The sequence below is a fragment of the Pteropus medius genome, unplaced genomic scaffold, assembly GCF_902729225.1.
Source record: "Pteropus medius unplaced genomic scaffold, Ma_sr-lr_union100, whole genome shotgun sequence".
NCBI lineage: Eukaryota > Metazoa > Chordata > Mammalia > Chiroptera > Pteropodidae > Pteropus > Pteropus medius.
In genome coordinates this window covers 1822197-1837895 of record NW_024348530.1, presented here as the reverse complement: position 1 = coordinate 1837895, position 15699 = coordinate 1822197, and the positions used below count along the sequence as shown (strand labels likewise).

The window sequence follows — 15699 nt, the reverse complement described above, 5'->3', positions numbered from 1 at the left end:
AATTTATCCCTGAACTTATACCCTTATTTCTGGGATCCTTTGCTGTAGTCCCCACCTTCAGCCCTAATGCCTAACTGTGGATTCCACTGATCTCATTTGGTTTCTTATAAGCCTTTAATGGCATTATTCTTTTAATGATCACAGAATTCCCCTCCAAGCTCTGCCTCTTATCATTGCATCATCCTGTAATCCCTGAGTTAAGGAAAGCCAGGGTTTGGATATGAACACATTATCCCTTCAGTGTCCATATCCAAGGGCAGAAACTTCAAAACCAGAACAGACAAGATTAGACACTATACCATACCCACACCAAAATAAAATAAAGTGGGGTGAAGGGTTGTCTGGTTGTTCTTAGTATCCTAACCTACATCAGAGAAAGGTGGTGATGTAATGGTAGGAGGGACACTTTCTATAAGTTGTGTAGGGCTATCATAAAGACTTGCCCTGAGGTATACCAATAGCCAGGGAACCCCAGGACCCTGCTCACTCTCTAGCAGAATGTCATCATAGAGCATACAATCTGAAGGACGGCCTCATCACTAGCACTCTGTCTGGTACCTGGTCAGCACTTAGTGATTGTTCAGTGCATGAATGAAGCCTTAGCTATCACCCAATCCAATTCCTCTGTATTTAGAAGTGTATCATTTTGCTAGGTCTGCCATAATAAAATAAATATTACAGACCAGGTGGCTTAAAGAACAGAAGTTTATGTTCTCACAGTTCTGGAGGCCAGAAGTTGAAGAGCAATGTGTTGACAAGTTTGGTTTCTTCTGAGGCAGCTCTCCTTAGCTTGCAGATGGCCACCATCTTGTTGTCTCTTCACATGGATGTCTCTCTGTGCTCATGCCTCCTGGTGTCTCTCTGTATGTCTCAATCTCCTTTTCTTATAAGGACACCAGTCAAATTGGATTAGGGCACACACTAACAAACTCATTTTAATTTAATTGCCTTTTTAAAAGCCCTATCTCCACTTCACCCTATCAAGAAGAATGAGGTGTTCTAATGTTAGAGCTGTGGAGATTCATTCAGCTGTAGAACAGGACCAAGGATGAACTTGACATGAGACTCCAACCCCGATCCCCAGGAGAGAAAGAGGGTGGAGAGGGAGAGAGAGAGGGAAGGAGGGAGGGAGGAAGAAAGAGAGAGAGAAAGAGAGAGAGACAGAGACGGAGACAGAGACAGAGAGACAGAGAGAGACAGAGAGACAGATAGAGTCAGAGAGAGAGAGAGATCCCATGGAAGCTGAGAACTTTCCTCAACTGAATGCTTGTTAGCAGACAATACTGACTTTCTCCTAGTACCCTAGTTTACATAATGCTTCATGCCACACACAGTACAGGAGGTGGGGGCTCTTACTGTTGCTGTAGCCTCTAAAATTATAGGAAAATGTGGTAGTGGAAATGAGGTTCTGTGTCCTCTCTTGAACTCAGGGAATTTCTGACTTCCAGAAGTCCTTATCCTTACATTCCAGATAATTCTACAAAGAGTTTTCATAGCCCTCAAAAAAATTATTTTCACTGGAGAAAATAATGCTAGCAACTGATGTCCTGATGCCTGCTCAAGCCAACATACTGAAGAATGATCAGCCCATGAAGGAAAATCTTAGAACTCACTGGCTTTTCAGCTAGTTAGGGGATAAGGGCACCAAACCTGAATTCAGTTGCAATACAGAAGGAGCCGAGGTTTTCTTGCAGCTCAGAAGTTTATTAATGAAGGGGACTGGGCCAGTTGGTGTTTACATGCTTGAGCCCTGCAGCCCTGTTTCCTGGCTGTAGTGAGGAAGAGGACTGGCTGCTCTGTAGGCCACAGGTGTTGTCATCTCAGGAACATACTGAGCCCTCTCTCCTGGGTCCTTGTTGCCATATCTGGGGTCCAGTACTATCAGATAGACTCTTCTGTTTCTCGTGCCTGAGCTGAAGGGATGATATTTTTTAGGATTTCAGCATAGTAGGGGCTAAATACCTGCCGGTTGTGATGCATAAGACTAACAAACTTCCAACCCAGTTCTGCCAACTCCCCCTCGATGAAAATAAGGCCTCCAGGGAAGTCTAGCAGAGACTCCTGCATGCCACAAACCAAACAGCATCTGAGAAACAAACGGATCCGCTTATCTGTGAGCAAGAAAAAACAATGAAAAGAGAAAAATCAAAGAGTTTTCAAAAGAAATTCACAATGCCCTTGCACTCTCTGCTCACCAAAGTTGAAGTTAACTGAGATATTCACTGACCTACTTACTCATTTGGATTAACCATATAAATGAGATCTGCTTTTTGTTTTGTTTTGTTTTGTTTTGTTTTGGCAGAGGGAATTCTATCAAGCTCTCAAGATAATACATGATCAAAAGATGATGAGCTAGTAAATTTCTGACTCTTCATAACATTATGTGGCTTTAAGTGAGATCTTGGTGTGCATTTGGCCTACTAAGAGGACCCTAGGCATTGTACCTGAAATTCTAAGGGCATGCATTGCAGCCAGTGCACTAAGTTCAGGCCCACACACTCAAATAAGACTATATTAAAATGTAAAAGTTAAAAGCAAGCTGGCCAAGTTCATTGCTTCCATTCCAGGATGAAATATGTTCTATAGCCTAAGTCAGCATCAGTGCTTTGGAGGGGAGTAGAGGCCTGCATGGTAAGTTAAAGCTAGGGATAGACAAAGGTTTTCCTACCATAGATCTTAGACTATATTTAGAGATGACCAGGGATAACTTAGTAGGTTTGGTGGGACAATATTTCACACCTGCAAGTTACATATCCTAACTGCAGATCCATCTAAAAACCATACATTCACTTTCAAACTGGAAAAGATATATTTCAACTCTGTACATTATAGATAAGGAAACTAAAGCCAAAAGATATTCCCAAAGATTGTGCTTTTCCATTTTCAAATAGTTCAGTAACTGACTTTCAGACTTGAGTCTACCTTCTCATCCTCCTCATTCTTTCCCCACTCCCCATCACCACCATGGGACTCTTACCAATGATAATACGAACACAGTTCTCTTTTTTAGAGATGTTTTGGAGTTGGCCTATAAGAGATGCTGTGCTTTCACAGCTCAGGGTACTGAGGCCCATGTCTTTGAGGCCTTGGTGGATTTCCTGAGACACTTGTTCACTCACATTCAGCATAGCCTCTTCAGGCCTAGACAATAAAGCACAAAAAGCAGAATGTCCCATAAAGAATCTCATACCAGAAGCCAGGTCCCCTCAAAGGAGATTCCCAGCTCCCCAATGCTAGCAGCAGGACCCAATGAGCAAGTGAAATATCTTCAGTGTTACCCTCAAGGTGTCAACTAATTTCATATATACAGTACTATATTCCACTTCAAGGAAAACAAGGTAAATTGGGCAAGGGTTCAGTTCTATACTTGGATCCATTCAGTATTTTTTAGTCCCATAAACTTTAAATATTGTTTTAAGATTTTTCTTGGAAATGTTCCATGGTTGTTTTTTCTACTTCACTAATTAAATTGCAAATATATTTATAGACCTGGACTTCTAATTCCTCATTTTACTTTAGTTGTGGTGCTCTGCACATAGTAAATGATCAATCAATATTATTGACCAACTGATATCTGGATATATACACAAATCTAGTGTCACCCATTCAAGCACATAATGACTCATCCTTAACAAACATGATAATGGATCATTTATAGTAAATTAGCCTCTATACTCTCCTATTTGGAAAGAAGTTTCCTTTTTCTCTATCCCAAGCCTCAGTACTACTTATCAAAAGATACAAACAATCTCTGCAGATGATTCCTAAGGTCCTTTGTGTGGTTTCAGATGAAGAATAGCAATAATACATTACCCACCTATGTCCCAAAAACCACCTAATATTTTCAACTCTAAGAAAGAACTATGAAGCTTACCCAGAGCTACATTCCTCCATCAGGGCCTTGATTATGCATTTCAATTTATCCACAAATTCAGGTGACTTGAATAAAGCATTACCAGAGAAACTTCTGGCCACTAGCATGACTGAGCACAGGATGGTTAACTGCTGCAACCGAGACTCCATCTCCTGCAGCCGTATTCTGTCCATCAGCAAAGTCTGGTAAGGCAGGGAAGAGCAGACTGTCAGGAGAGGAGGGCTCTAGTGGAGGTGCTGAATACAAAGAGGCAATACTTTAACACACATTCCTACCTCAGGGAACTCTTCATCATCAGGATCCCAGAGAAGAAGGTTCAGGTAACCCTGGTATAGCACCATTGTGTGACTGGGGAGCTCTGAGTTGTTAGCTTCCCAATTTGGAGATGAACAGGCCATGCTGGAGGAGCTGGGAGACTCAGGAGAACTTGGAGATGGTGTAGTGAGATCTCTTGCTGCTTTGGTTAGCCATTGTGTAGTGAAATCAAGGAGATCTATGGCAGAGAAAGGAATATGTGAGTGACTTCAAACTCCAAGGCTTGAAGACTAAGGCTTTAAGATATACTTTCAGTCAATAAAGAAGTGATTTTGTAGGCCTGTCTTAGAGAAATTTCCTTCTCTTTACTCTTTATCCAAGGAAGAAACTTCCTATTCAAAGAGAAAATACTCCATCACTGTAAAAATGCAGATTCAAGATCAAATCTCCCCTCTTCTTCCCTTAAATTTTAAACATACCAGGCTGCTTGTCAAGGAGTTCCTGGAATTTAGCTCGTTCATACTGGACAGAATGTTCCTGAAGGTAGGGTCGAAGGCTCTGGATAGTATAATTTACCATGTCCATTTTCATTAGACCCAGAACATGGAAGATACCCCTGTCATAAGGAGAAATCAAATATTTAGGCTATGAAAGGAAATCTAATGTGGAAGGGTGGAATCCAAGCAAGGAATCCTAAAATCACAGTATTTTATAGTTAAAAGGGGCCTTAAAAACAATAGTCCTACTTCAATTTACAAATAAAGATGCTGTGGCGAGGGACAAGGTCACAGAGTGGGTTGTTAACAGAGCTAGAGACAGATACGTCTTCTGACGTTTTAGTTACCAGGCTAGAGGCCTTTTAACTTTGGAAAATAAAAGCCAATAGTCCCAGGAGGAAAAAAATAGGTATCAATCAGTTCTTCAGTATAGAAGAGCTAGACAAGGCAGAGGCTGAAACACAGTATCTGGCTCAGAGCTTTCTGGTATGGTGACTTCAAAGACAGTACCTCTAGTTTCTTACCTCAGTAACTGCACAGGATCTGTTATGCTCTCTAGTTTCTGCACTGCTTCATCTCGGACTGGTGCACATAGCAGGGTCATCAAATTGAGAACGTAGTTAGAGAGATGAGCGACATCTAGGGCCCCATGCTCTGCTTCCTGCTTTAAGAGATCCATATCCAGAGCTTCTTCAATCTCATTTCTTATACGGTTCTGGCGTGGTAATAGCAGGGATAGCAAGATCTATACAGAAAAGAAAATCAGTGGAGCCAAACTGTTTAGAATCCTAAACATTTTCCAAAGAACAACCCTCTTATAACAAAGGTATCCCAGTCTACATCTTGTGGGGGTCCAGAAACTAGGTCTCTAAATTTCTTATAGAGAAATCTCTCTCTGTTTAGGAGCCAATTATAATTCAAAACTTATTTTTATACATTTATTTATAAATTATTTTATAAATTTATTTATTTCATTTCAAGTATACAGTACATTGATTATACATCTATATTGTTCATAAAATGATCCCCCCAATTAGCCCTCCACTTAGTAATCATATTAATGCTAACCGCGTTCCCTATGCCATGCTCCCCATCCCCGTGCCCAACTATCAACTACTAATTTGTACTTCTTTAACCCTTCACCCAATTCTCCCAGCTCCCTAGCCCTGCTCCCCTCTGCCCATCATCAAATTGTCCGCTATATTTGTGAGTCTGTTTTTAATTAGTTTGTTCTTTTTGTTCCTTAGATAGCGCATATAAGTGGAATCATATGGTATTTATCTTTCTCTAATTTATTTCACTCAGTATAAGAACCTCTAGGTCCATCGATGTCATTGCAAACGGTAGGATTTCATTTTTTTAATGGCTGCGTAATATTCCATTGTATACATGAACCATAATTTCTTTATCCAATCATCTGTTGATGGGCATTTAGGTTGCTTCCATATTTTGGCTACTGTAAATTGTGTTGCCATGAATGTTGGAGTTCATAGATCTTTATGAATTATTGTTTTGGTTTTCTTTGGATAAATACCCAGAAGTGCAATTGCTGGGTCAAAAGGTATATCCATTTTTAATTTTTTGAGAAACTTCCATACTGTTTTCCATAGTGACTGTACCAATTTGTAATCTCACCAACAATGTATGAGGGTTCCCTTTTCTCCATAATCTCGCCAACACTTGTTTTTTGATTTATTGATGATAGCCATTCTGACAGGTGTGAGGTGATATCTCGCTGTGGTTTTAATTTGCATTTCTCTGATGATTAGCGACCTCGAGCATCTTTTCATATGTCTGTTAGCCATCTGTATTTCCTCTTTTGAGAAGTATCTGTTCAGGTCTTCTGCCCATTTTTTAATTGGATTGTTTTTTTGTTGTTGAATTGTATAAGTTCTTTATAAATTTTGGATATCAACCCCTTATCAGATGTATCATTAGTGAATATCTTCTCCCAATCAGTCAGTTGTCTTTTTGTTGTGTTGATGGTTTCCTTTGCTTACAAAAACTTTTTAGTTTGATGTAGTCTCATTTGTTTATTTTTTCTTTTGTTTCCCTTGCCTGAGGAAATTTATCTGAAAAGAAATACCTATTAGTAATATCAGACTGTTTACTGCCTATGTTTTCTTCTAAAAGTTTTATGGTTTTGGCTCTTACATTTAAGTCTTTAATCCATTTTGAGTCTATTTTTTTATACAATGTAAGAAGATGGTCCAGCTTCTTTTATTGCATGTATCTGTGCAATTTTCCCAACACCATTTATTGAAGAGACTGTCTTTACCCCATTGCATATTCTAACCTCCTTTGTCATATATTAAGTGAGCATATAGGAATGGATTTATTTCTGGACTCTATTCCATTGTGATCAATGTATCTATTTTTATGCCAATACCACGCTGTTTTGATTACTGTAGCCTTGTAGTATAGTTTGATATCAAGTAGTGTGATACCTCCAACTTTGTCCTTCTTTCTCAAAATTGCCGTGGCTATTTGGGGTTTTTTATGGCTCCATATAAATTTTAGGATTATTTGTTCTAGCTCTCTGAAAAATGTCATTGGTATTTTGATAGGGATTGCATTGAATCTATAGATTGCTTTGGATAGTATGGCCATTTTAACAATGTTGATTCTTCCTACCCATGAACAGGGTATATGCTTCCATTTATTGGTATCTCCTTCAATTTCTTTTTTCAATGACATAATTTTCTGAAAACCGGTCTTCTACCGTCTTGGTTAATTTAATTCCCAGGTATTTTATAGTTTTTGACACAATTGTAAATGGGATTGTTTTCTTAATTTCTCTTTCTGAAAGTTCATCATTGGTGTATAAAAATGCCACTGACTTTTGAATATTTATTTTGTAACCTGCTACTTTACTGAACCCATTGATCAGTTCTAACAGTGTTTTGGTGGAATCTTTAGGGTTCTCTATATGTAGTATCATGTCATCGGCAAATATCAAGAGTTTTACTTCTTCCTTTCCAATTCGGATGCCTTTTATTTCTCTTTTTTGTCTTATTGCTGTGGCTAAAACTTCCAATACAATGTTGAAGAGGAGTGGTGAAAGTGGGCATCTTTGTCTTGTTCCTGATCTTAAGGAAAGTGCTTTTAGCCTTTCCCCATTGAGTATGACGTTAGCTGTAGGTTTGTCATATATGGCCTTTATTATGTTGAGGTATGTTCCCTTTATTCCCATTTTGCTGAGAGCTTTTATTATAAATGAATGCTAGATTTTGTCGAATGCTTTTTCTGCATCTATTGATATGATCATGTGGTTTTTATCTTCAATTTGTTAATGTGGTATATCACATTAATTGATTTGCTGATATTGTACCAACCTGCATCCCAGGTATAGATCCAAGTTGATCATGGCGTATGATATTTTTAACATATTGCTGAATGCAGTTTGCTAATATTTTGTTGAGGATTTTTGCATCAATGTTCATTAGTGATATCGGCTTATAGTTTTCTTTTTTTGTTTCTGGTTTTGAAACAAGGTAATAGTGGCCTCATAAAAGGAGTTAGGGAGCCTTTCCTCTTCTTGATTTTTTTGGAATAGTTTAAGAAAAATAGGTGATAATTCTTCTTGAATGTTTGGTAAAATTTGTCTCTGAAGCCATCTGGTCCAAGACTTCTGTTTTTTGGGAGGTTTTTGATTACTGATTTGATTTCATTGCTGGTAATCGGTCAGTTCAGATTTTCTCTTTCTTCTTGACTCAGTCTTCAGAGATTGTATGTTTCTAGGAATGTGTTCATTTCTTCCAGTGTCCAATTTGTTGGTGTATAATTGCTCATAGTATTTTCTTATGATCCACTGCATTTCTGTGGAGACCATGGTTATTTCTCCTCTTTCATTTCTGATTTTATTTATTTGAGTCCTCTCTCTTTTTTCCTTGATGAGTCTGGCTAAGGATCTGTCAATTTTGTTTATCCTTTCAAAAAACCAGCTCTTGGTTTCATTAATCTTTTGTATTGTTTTCTAGACTCTATTTCATTTCTTTGCGCTCTGATTTTTATTATTTCCTTCTTTCTATTCAGTATGGGCTTTGTTTGTTGTTCTTTTTCTCGCTCTTTTAAGTGTAAGATTAGATTGTTTATTTGAGCTTTTCCTTGTTTCTTGAGGTAGGCTTGTATTGCTATGAATTTCCCTCTTAGGACTGCTTTCGCTCTGTTCCATAAATTTTGAGTCATTGTGTTTTCATTTTCATTTGTCTCTATCTTTTGATTTCTCCCTTAATCTCATTAATAACCAATTCATTGTTTAGTAGTATGTTATTTAGCCTCCATGTGTTTGTATATTTTCCAGTTTTCTTTCTTGTAGTCGATCTCTAGTTTCATACCATTGTGATTGGAGAAGACAGTTGATATGATTTTAATCATCTTAAATTTATTAAGACTTGTTTTGTGTATTAACATGTGGTCTATCCTAGAAAATGTTCCATGTGCTCTTGGGAATGTATATTTTGCTGCTTTGGGGGAAAATGTTCTGAAAAAATCTAGTAAATCCATCTGGTCTAGTGTGTCTTTTGGGCCCACTGTTTCCTTTTTGATTCTTTGCTTGGAAGATCTGTCCATTGGTGTCAATGGGGGGTTACAGTCTCCTACTATGTGTGTATTACTATTAATCTCTCCTTTTATGTCAATAATTCCTTTATGTACGTAGGTGCTCCTATGTCGGGTGTGTATATGTTTACTAGGGTTATGTCCTCTTGATTTATCAATCCCTTTATCATTATATAATGCCCTTTTTTTTGTCTCCTATTGTAGCTTTTGTTTCAAAGTCTATTTTATGGGATATAAGTACTGCTACCCCGGCTTTTAAAATTTCCATTTGTAGTCTATGGCCATGCTACCCTGAACATACCCGATCCCGTCTGATCTCGGAAGCTAAGCTGGGTTGGGTTTGGTTAGTACTTGGATGGGAGACCACCTAGGAAGACCAGGTGTTGTAGGCATAAAAAAATAAAATAAAATAAAATAAAAATAAATAAAATTTCCATTTGTGTGAAATATCTTTTTCTATCCCTTTACTTTCAGTATGTGAGTGTCATTCAATCTGAAGTGAGTCTCTTGTAGACAGCATATTCACGGGTCTTGTTTTCTTATCCATTCGGTTACCCTATGTCTTTTGATTGGAGCATTTAATCCATTTACATTTAAAGTGATTACTAAAAGGTACATTGTTACTCTCATTTTATTATTCATATTTGTTATTTCTATTTTCTTTTTTAATCCTTCTCTTTATGCATAAGACCCTTTAACATTTCTTGTAATGCTGGCTTGTTAGTGATGAATTCTTTAAGCTTTTTTTTCTGTCCAGGAAGCTCTTTATCTCACCTTCCATTTTAATCAAAAGCCTTGCTGGGTAGAGTATCCATGGTTATAGATTCTTGTTTTTCATAACTTTGAATATTTCTTGACATTCCCTTCTGGCCTGCAAAGTTTCCATTGAAAAGGCAGCAGGCATTCTTATGGTGGTATCCTTGTAAGTAACTAGCTGACTTTCTCTTGCTGCTTGTAAGATTCTCTCTCTGTCTTTGACCATTGGCGTTTTAATGATGATGTGTCTTGGTGTATGTCTGTTTGAATTCCTCTTGTTTGGAACGCTTTGTGCTTCCTGAACTTGTATGTCTAATTCCTTTGCTGGGTTAAGAAAGTTTTCTGTCATTATGTCTTCAAAGAGATTCTCAATCCCTTGCTCTTTGTCTTCCTCTTCAGGTACTCCTATGAATTGGATGTTTTTATGTTTCATGTTGTCCCAGAGGTCTCTTAAACTATTCTCATTTTTTTCCAATTCTTTCTTTTTGTTGTTCTTATTGGATGTATTCAGCTACCTTGTCTTCCAATTAGCTGATTTGATCTTCCTTTCCATCCAATCTACTGTTGAATTCTTCTAATGTATTCTTCATTTCAGTTATTGTATTCCTCATTTCTGTCTGGTTCCTTTTTATGATTTATATATCCTTTTTAATGCTTACTATCTCTCTGTTAAGGTTCTCATTGTACTCATCTATTCTCCCCATAAGTTCGTTCAGCATCCTTATAACTGTTATTCTGAACTCTCTCTGGTAGGTCGCTTGGCCTCCATTTCATTTAGCTTATTTTCTAGAGTTCTCTCTTGTTTCATCTGTGGCATGTTTCTTTGTTTTCTCATCTTATTAATCTCTTTGTGTTCATTTCTATGTGTCAGGAATATTTGTTTTGTCTCTCAGCCTTGGTCAGATGATCTAATGTGGAAGGTGTCCTGAGTGGCCCAGTGGCACACTCTCCCTGATCCCTTGCACTGGGAGCTCTGGACATGACCTTTGCGTGGGTTGTGTGTGATCTTCTATTGTCGCCAAGCCTTTGTTGTTATTAGTAGATCAGTGGGTGTGATTAACGTTCAGGCTGACTAATTGTAGGAATAGGCAGCACCCTCAAGGTAAGAGTTGTGTGGAGGCTGACCTCTCTGAGTGGGATTTGCCCTAGCAGGCTTTGTACTTGTTGTAACCACCCTTTGTGTGTATCACTACTGGAACTAGTCAGGAGTTGCTCCGTGGTGGTCTGGTGCCAGCCTCCAGATGCTTTGGCTTTGTGGCCACTTGGAAGGGGCTCCCGTGTAGGCCAAGGTCAGCCGCTGCTTTTGATTGCTCAGGATTACCCGGTGAGAACTACAACACTATTCACTGATGGTTGTTGCCTATTCTGGATCTCTGAAATGTGGCTCACAATGCTGGTCGCCCGCTGGGAATGGAAATGTAGCTTACTGTGCTGACTACTGTTGCCGGGATTGGAAATGCTGCTCACAGCGATGGTCGCCCACTGTGAATACTTGGCCCTGAATCACTCAGAGCGGGGCTTGGCAACCATCCAGCAGCAACTGCCCAGACCAGTCTGCAGGTTGGGTGGGGCGGGGTCTCAGAGAGCCAATGGCAGTCAGATCGATACAGTCTCAGTCTTGCTGCAGATTTGGAAACTGTTGTGAGTTCCCGCAGAAGACCCAGATCACAGGAAGACCAGCTGCTGTCTGGGACTAGCCCACAGGTCCTCAATATCTGTCAATTCAAGACTGTATTGGGATCAGTAATAACAGTAGTACTATATTATTTTCTGGGCAGAATGAGATAAAGATATAAATAAAAACAAGAGTGTGATTAAAAAGAGAATGATATAAAAAATAAAAATACACACCACCATAAGGAGATGAGGTATTCTTAATAATGGATAAAAACACTTTTAGATTGTTTAATTTCAAAGAGTAAAGATGAAATAGGCAAAGGAACCATTAAGGGGCACTTGAAATAGGCTTTCAAGTCAAAAGTTTAAGTTCCTTGTGAACAAGGGTTCTCTTATTCATCTATGTGCTTCTGAAACACGTAAAACATAGTGGGGCTTCAGAAAAAAAAACCTGTTTAATTCAATGATGTCCTGTGTTGTCATAGCAAGATCAACTCTCAAGCTTCATCTCATACAAATAAAATGAAAACTTTTCCATATTATCTATTTAAGTAGTGAACCATATTCAGAAAGGAAGTATGTTATTTAGGATACTAGTGGCCATCAATAGTCAGTCCAAAGGCCTGGGATGCCCATGTACTTAACATTTACAAATACAAGGTTGGTTACTCACCTCCTTAACTTCTTTTAGAAGTTCAAGAGCACAAGTGAAGTCAGGGGGAGTACTTGATAGTTGCTCTTTCAGATGGTTCCAAAAAGCATTGTACATTGTCTCAAAAAACCTGCCTTCCAGACTATAAGAAGGTTAAATGAGGAAATTGCTCTTTACCCAAAGAATTGATGTAGGATCATAATCTCCTAAATCCCAAACAGCATTTAAGATCATGAAAGACCATTAAATTTATAGGCCAAGAGCTATATTTAGACTTGAGCAGAGTTGAACTAAGTTCAGTCTCAGACACAAAGGCATTGGCCAAACCCCCTCAGAAGAGTATCTCATCGTTCCAGCAAAGCTTTCTTCCTGCAAGTAGGAACCATGAACTAGGGTTTGAGCCCCTGAGTGCTAGCCCTGGTTCTTCATCTAACCTAAATTAGGTTCCATATCCAGACATATGCCTTTGAACTAGATGATCTTTTTCTTTCAGTCTCAAAATCCAGGAAATAATTTTCTTTCTTGATATGACTTTTTGGTCTTACATGCACCTCAAACTCAGCAAGCCAAAAATTGAACTCATTATCTCCCCTTTTCAAACCTGTTTCTTGTTCATGCAAACCAGAAAGCCTAGCCTTTTCTCCTTAAAAAATACAATATTAATTCATGCATTTTGTTAAAAATTTTACGAACAATACACAGATAACTGAACAAAGTTGAAGTTCCTCCCCCAACACAACAATACCACTTGTGAGATGTTACTATTATTTATCTGGTGTGTACTAGAGTCCTTCTTAACTACTTTTACCTCATCTTTATTATCCACTTGGTCACCAAATTCCAGAGATTTTGCTTCCTAAATATCTCTAGAATCCATCCCCATCTACCATCATCTCCTAACTAGACTATTTCAATAGTCTATTAAATGGCCTTCCTGCTCCAACAAAGTCTTACTCACACAATGCCACATATCTTTGTTTGAATCAATGATTTTTCTAAGATACAAATCTGATCATGATGGCATGCTCATTTAAACTCCTTTAGGGGCTCTCCATCACCAGCAGGATACATGACCCTTCACGATCCTATTCCACCACCTCTCTTACCTTATTGCGTTCCTCCTTCTAACACTCTATGTTACAACAATAACAATCTACTTAAAATGAATATATAATCATATTCCACTATTCTATGCCTCTGCATATCATGTCCACTTTCAGGAGAATTTCCTCCCCCCCAAACCACCTGAAAAGTACCCGTTTATACTCTAAGACTCAACTCAAGCATTACTTTATCAAGAAAGTCTTCCTCGATCCTCCTGAGGCAGCTGAGCATGAATATAGAACTCCATATACTAGATGCGACAGAACTTATCACTGCTCAGTAACTATTTATTATTTTACCGTCTCCCCTATAGAAGCTTCTTGATGGCAAAGCCAGCATCTTACTCATCTATATGTCCCTAGCACTCAACATTCTACCTATCACCTAGTAAGTATTCAATTAATGTTTGTTAAATAAATATCTGGCAATGAGATCTCCCTTAGGAATCTATAACTGTAATTAGTATCATTTTATAAACCCAAAAGTAAAATCAATAATCAATTATCTATAGATAATAGATAACCCCAAATTCTATTTCAACCTCTTTTCCAGCATACATTGTGCATTACTACACTAGAATAAGACTTTTAATATCAAAGCAATGAAAATTAAGCTTTAGATAGTATTATTCCCTCTGCTTCCTTTGCCCACCCCTCATCACTATCATGACCCCTCAGCCACTTTAACAGACCTTCAACTCTCCTAGTTCTACTTTCTCTGGAACCCTGATAGCATGAAAATAAATCTAATTCAGGCTCCAGGGACAGTGAAGGCAGCAAAGAAGATGCTAGAAGACCTGTGTTTTGGTGAAAACTTAATTCAGGGAAGTTATGCCTGGCTTGAGTACCTGTTGACAGCAAGCAAGGACAAACTGAGGAGTGTGAAAGTCAAGAGAAGCACTGACAAAGCAAGGGGCTTTAATAATAGAATCCCAAAAGTGGCAAAATAACAGAAGCATTTAAGGTGGGAAATTAGAAATGCCATACAATATAGATTCCAACAAAGAAATTTACCTTTTAACTATTTTAAAAAAACATTAGAAGCATTCAATACATACTAAATGACTCTTATTTATGTATTTTAATATCAATATAAGAAGAATCAAAATAAAGACTGATTTTATAGGGGTATTATCAATGAGGTTCTGATCTTGGTTTACAAAATCTTTATTGAGCTGGCTATGAAGCAGAAATGTTCCCTGAAATCTCTTATCCCATATAAAGAGTTGGCAATACCACTATTAAAAAAGTAATCTTTTTATTTGTACTTGTTTAATCTGTAGACGATTAAAGGAATAACTGCTAGAAGCTACTTCCTCCAAGAATGTCTGAGAAGATCTGAAATTCACTCTATGCTTTATTGTTAACTGAGAAACCAAAATGATGATAGGAATTGCATTGCTTTATTCCTTATATAAATATATTTTTTTCTGATTTGACTCTTTGAAACTAATAATTACACCGATTACTCCTCTGTTTTATTTGTTGGTACTGTTTAAGACATACTCAAATATTAATTGTATTAATAAAAATGCTTCAAACCTGATCAAAAGTCATTTGTACTATGTACCAATGCCAGGGGGAATAAAATGAAAAACAAAACAAAACAAAACAAAACAAAACAAAACAAAAAAAACAAAAACAAAACCCAGAAAAGTCCATACCTGTTGGGTGGTAAAACACTCTCTTCCATACAGAAATCTTGGTTTACCACAATTTCATGAGCAATGCTAAGCTTAGAAACTTTGTTAACAGTCTCTATCAGATCTGCAACAGAAAGTGCTTCAGGTTGGCTCTCTGGAAAAAGGCATAGCAGTCATCGTCAGCAGGGAACCCCACAAGAAGAATTTCTACTTTATTCAGAGATTCATTCAACCAAGTAAGGCCCTCAAATTTAGAGTCATGAAACAGATCTTACATAGACTTGATCATTTTAGTATTTGATGTGTTCTGAACTCTTTGCCCTTCAAAAGCACTAGAAACTCAGAGAAGTCAAGCATGACAACAGTAGTTAGTTTATGAAAAGCAAAAAGTGAAACTGATTTTTAAAACTTTTTGCTTGAAATGTTAAAACTATAAGTAAAACACACACACAAAAACCCAATGAACAAGTCGTGGTTTATAAAATAAAAACTTATCTAAAAGTTATTGTTTCTATTATCCTCTTTCTACCTCTGATGAGATAAGAAGATACACAAGATGAGAGTTTCCTTATAGATAATACCACAAATCTTACCAGATGGCTCTAAGGCTGAACCACATTTAACGCATGGATGCCAAATCTGGAGATTGATTCCACAAACCAATAAAATTTAAAAAAAATACTGAATTACTTACACTGATTTGCCAATTTTTATTTTTTATATGTGGACATTAAGGCAAACA

At 37.7% G+C, this 15699-nt stretch overlaps 1 protein-coding gene and 1 non-coding gene across 3 annotated transcripts; one reads left to right on the top strand and one right to left on the bottom strand.

Annotated features, from left to right (window-relative positions):
• Window positions 1-1881: 1881 nt before the first annotated feature.
• LOC120616432 (T-complex protein 11 X-linked protein 2-like) lies at window positions 1882-15063 on the bottom strand. Of its 2 annotated transcripts, none has more exons than XM_039879811.1 (8): window positions 14979-15063; window positions 12233-12353; window positions 5151-5371; window positions 4609-4745; window positions 4150-4367; window positions 3875-4056; window positions 2978-3141; window positions 1882-1913 (listed from the first exon to the last, which is right to left on the bottom strand). In XM_039879811.1, exons 1-8 carry the CDS (start codon window positions 15005-15007, stop codon window positions 1882-1884), a joined length of 1104 nt encoding a protein of 367 aa, XP_039735745.1. In that variant the 5' UTR covers window positions 15008-15063. The 2 variants fall into 2 exon arrangements, with proteins under 2 accessions (XP_039735745.1, XP_039735744.1); XM_039879810.1 differs by having other exon boundaries at window positions 1882-2111; window positions 5151-5341; window positions 14979-15038.
• Window positions 9460-9578, top strand: LOC120616443 (5S ribosomal RNA). Its single transcript, XR_005656604.1, has one exon. It is a non-coding gene; the product is annotated as a 5S ribosomal RNA (ribosomal RNA).
• Window positions 15064-15699: the final 636 nt, after the last annotated feature.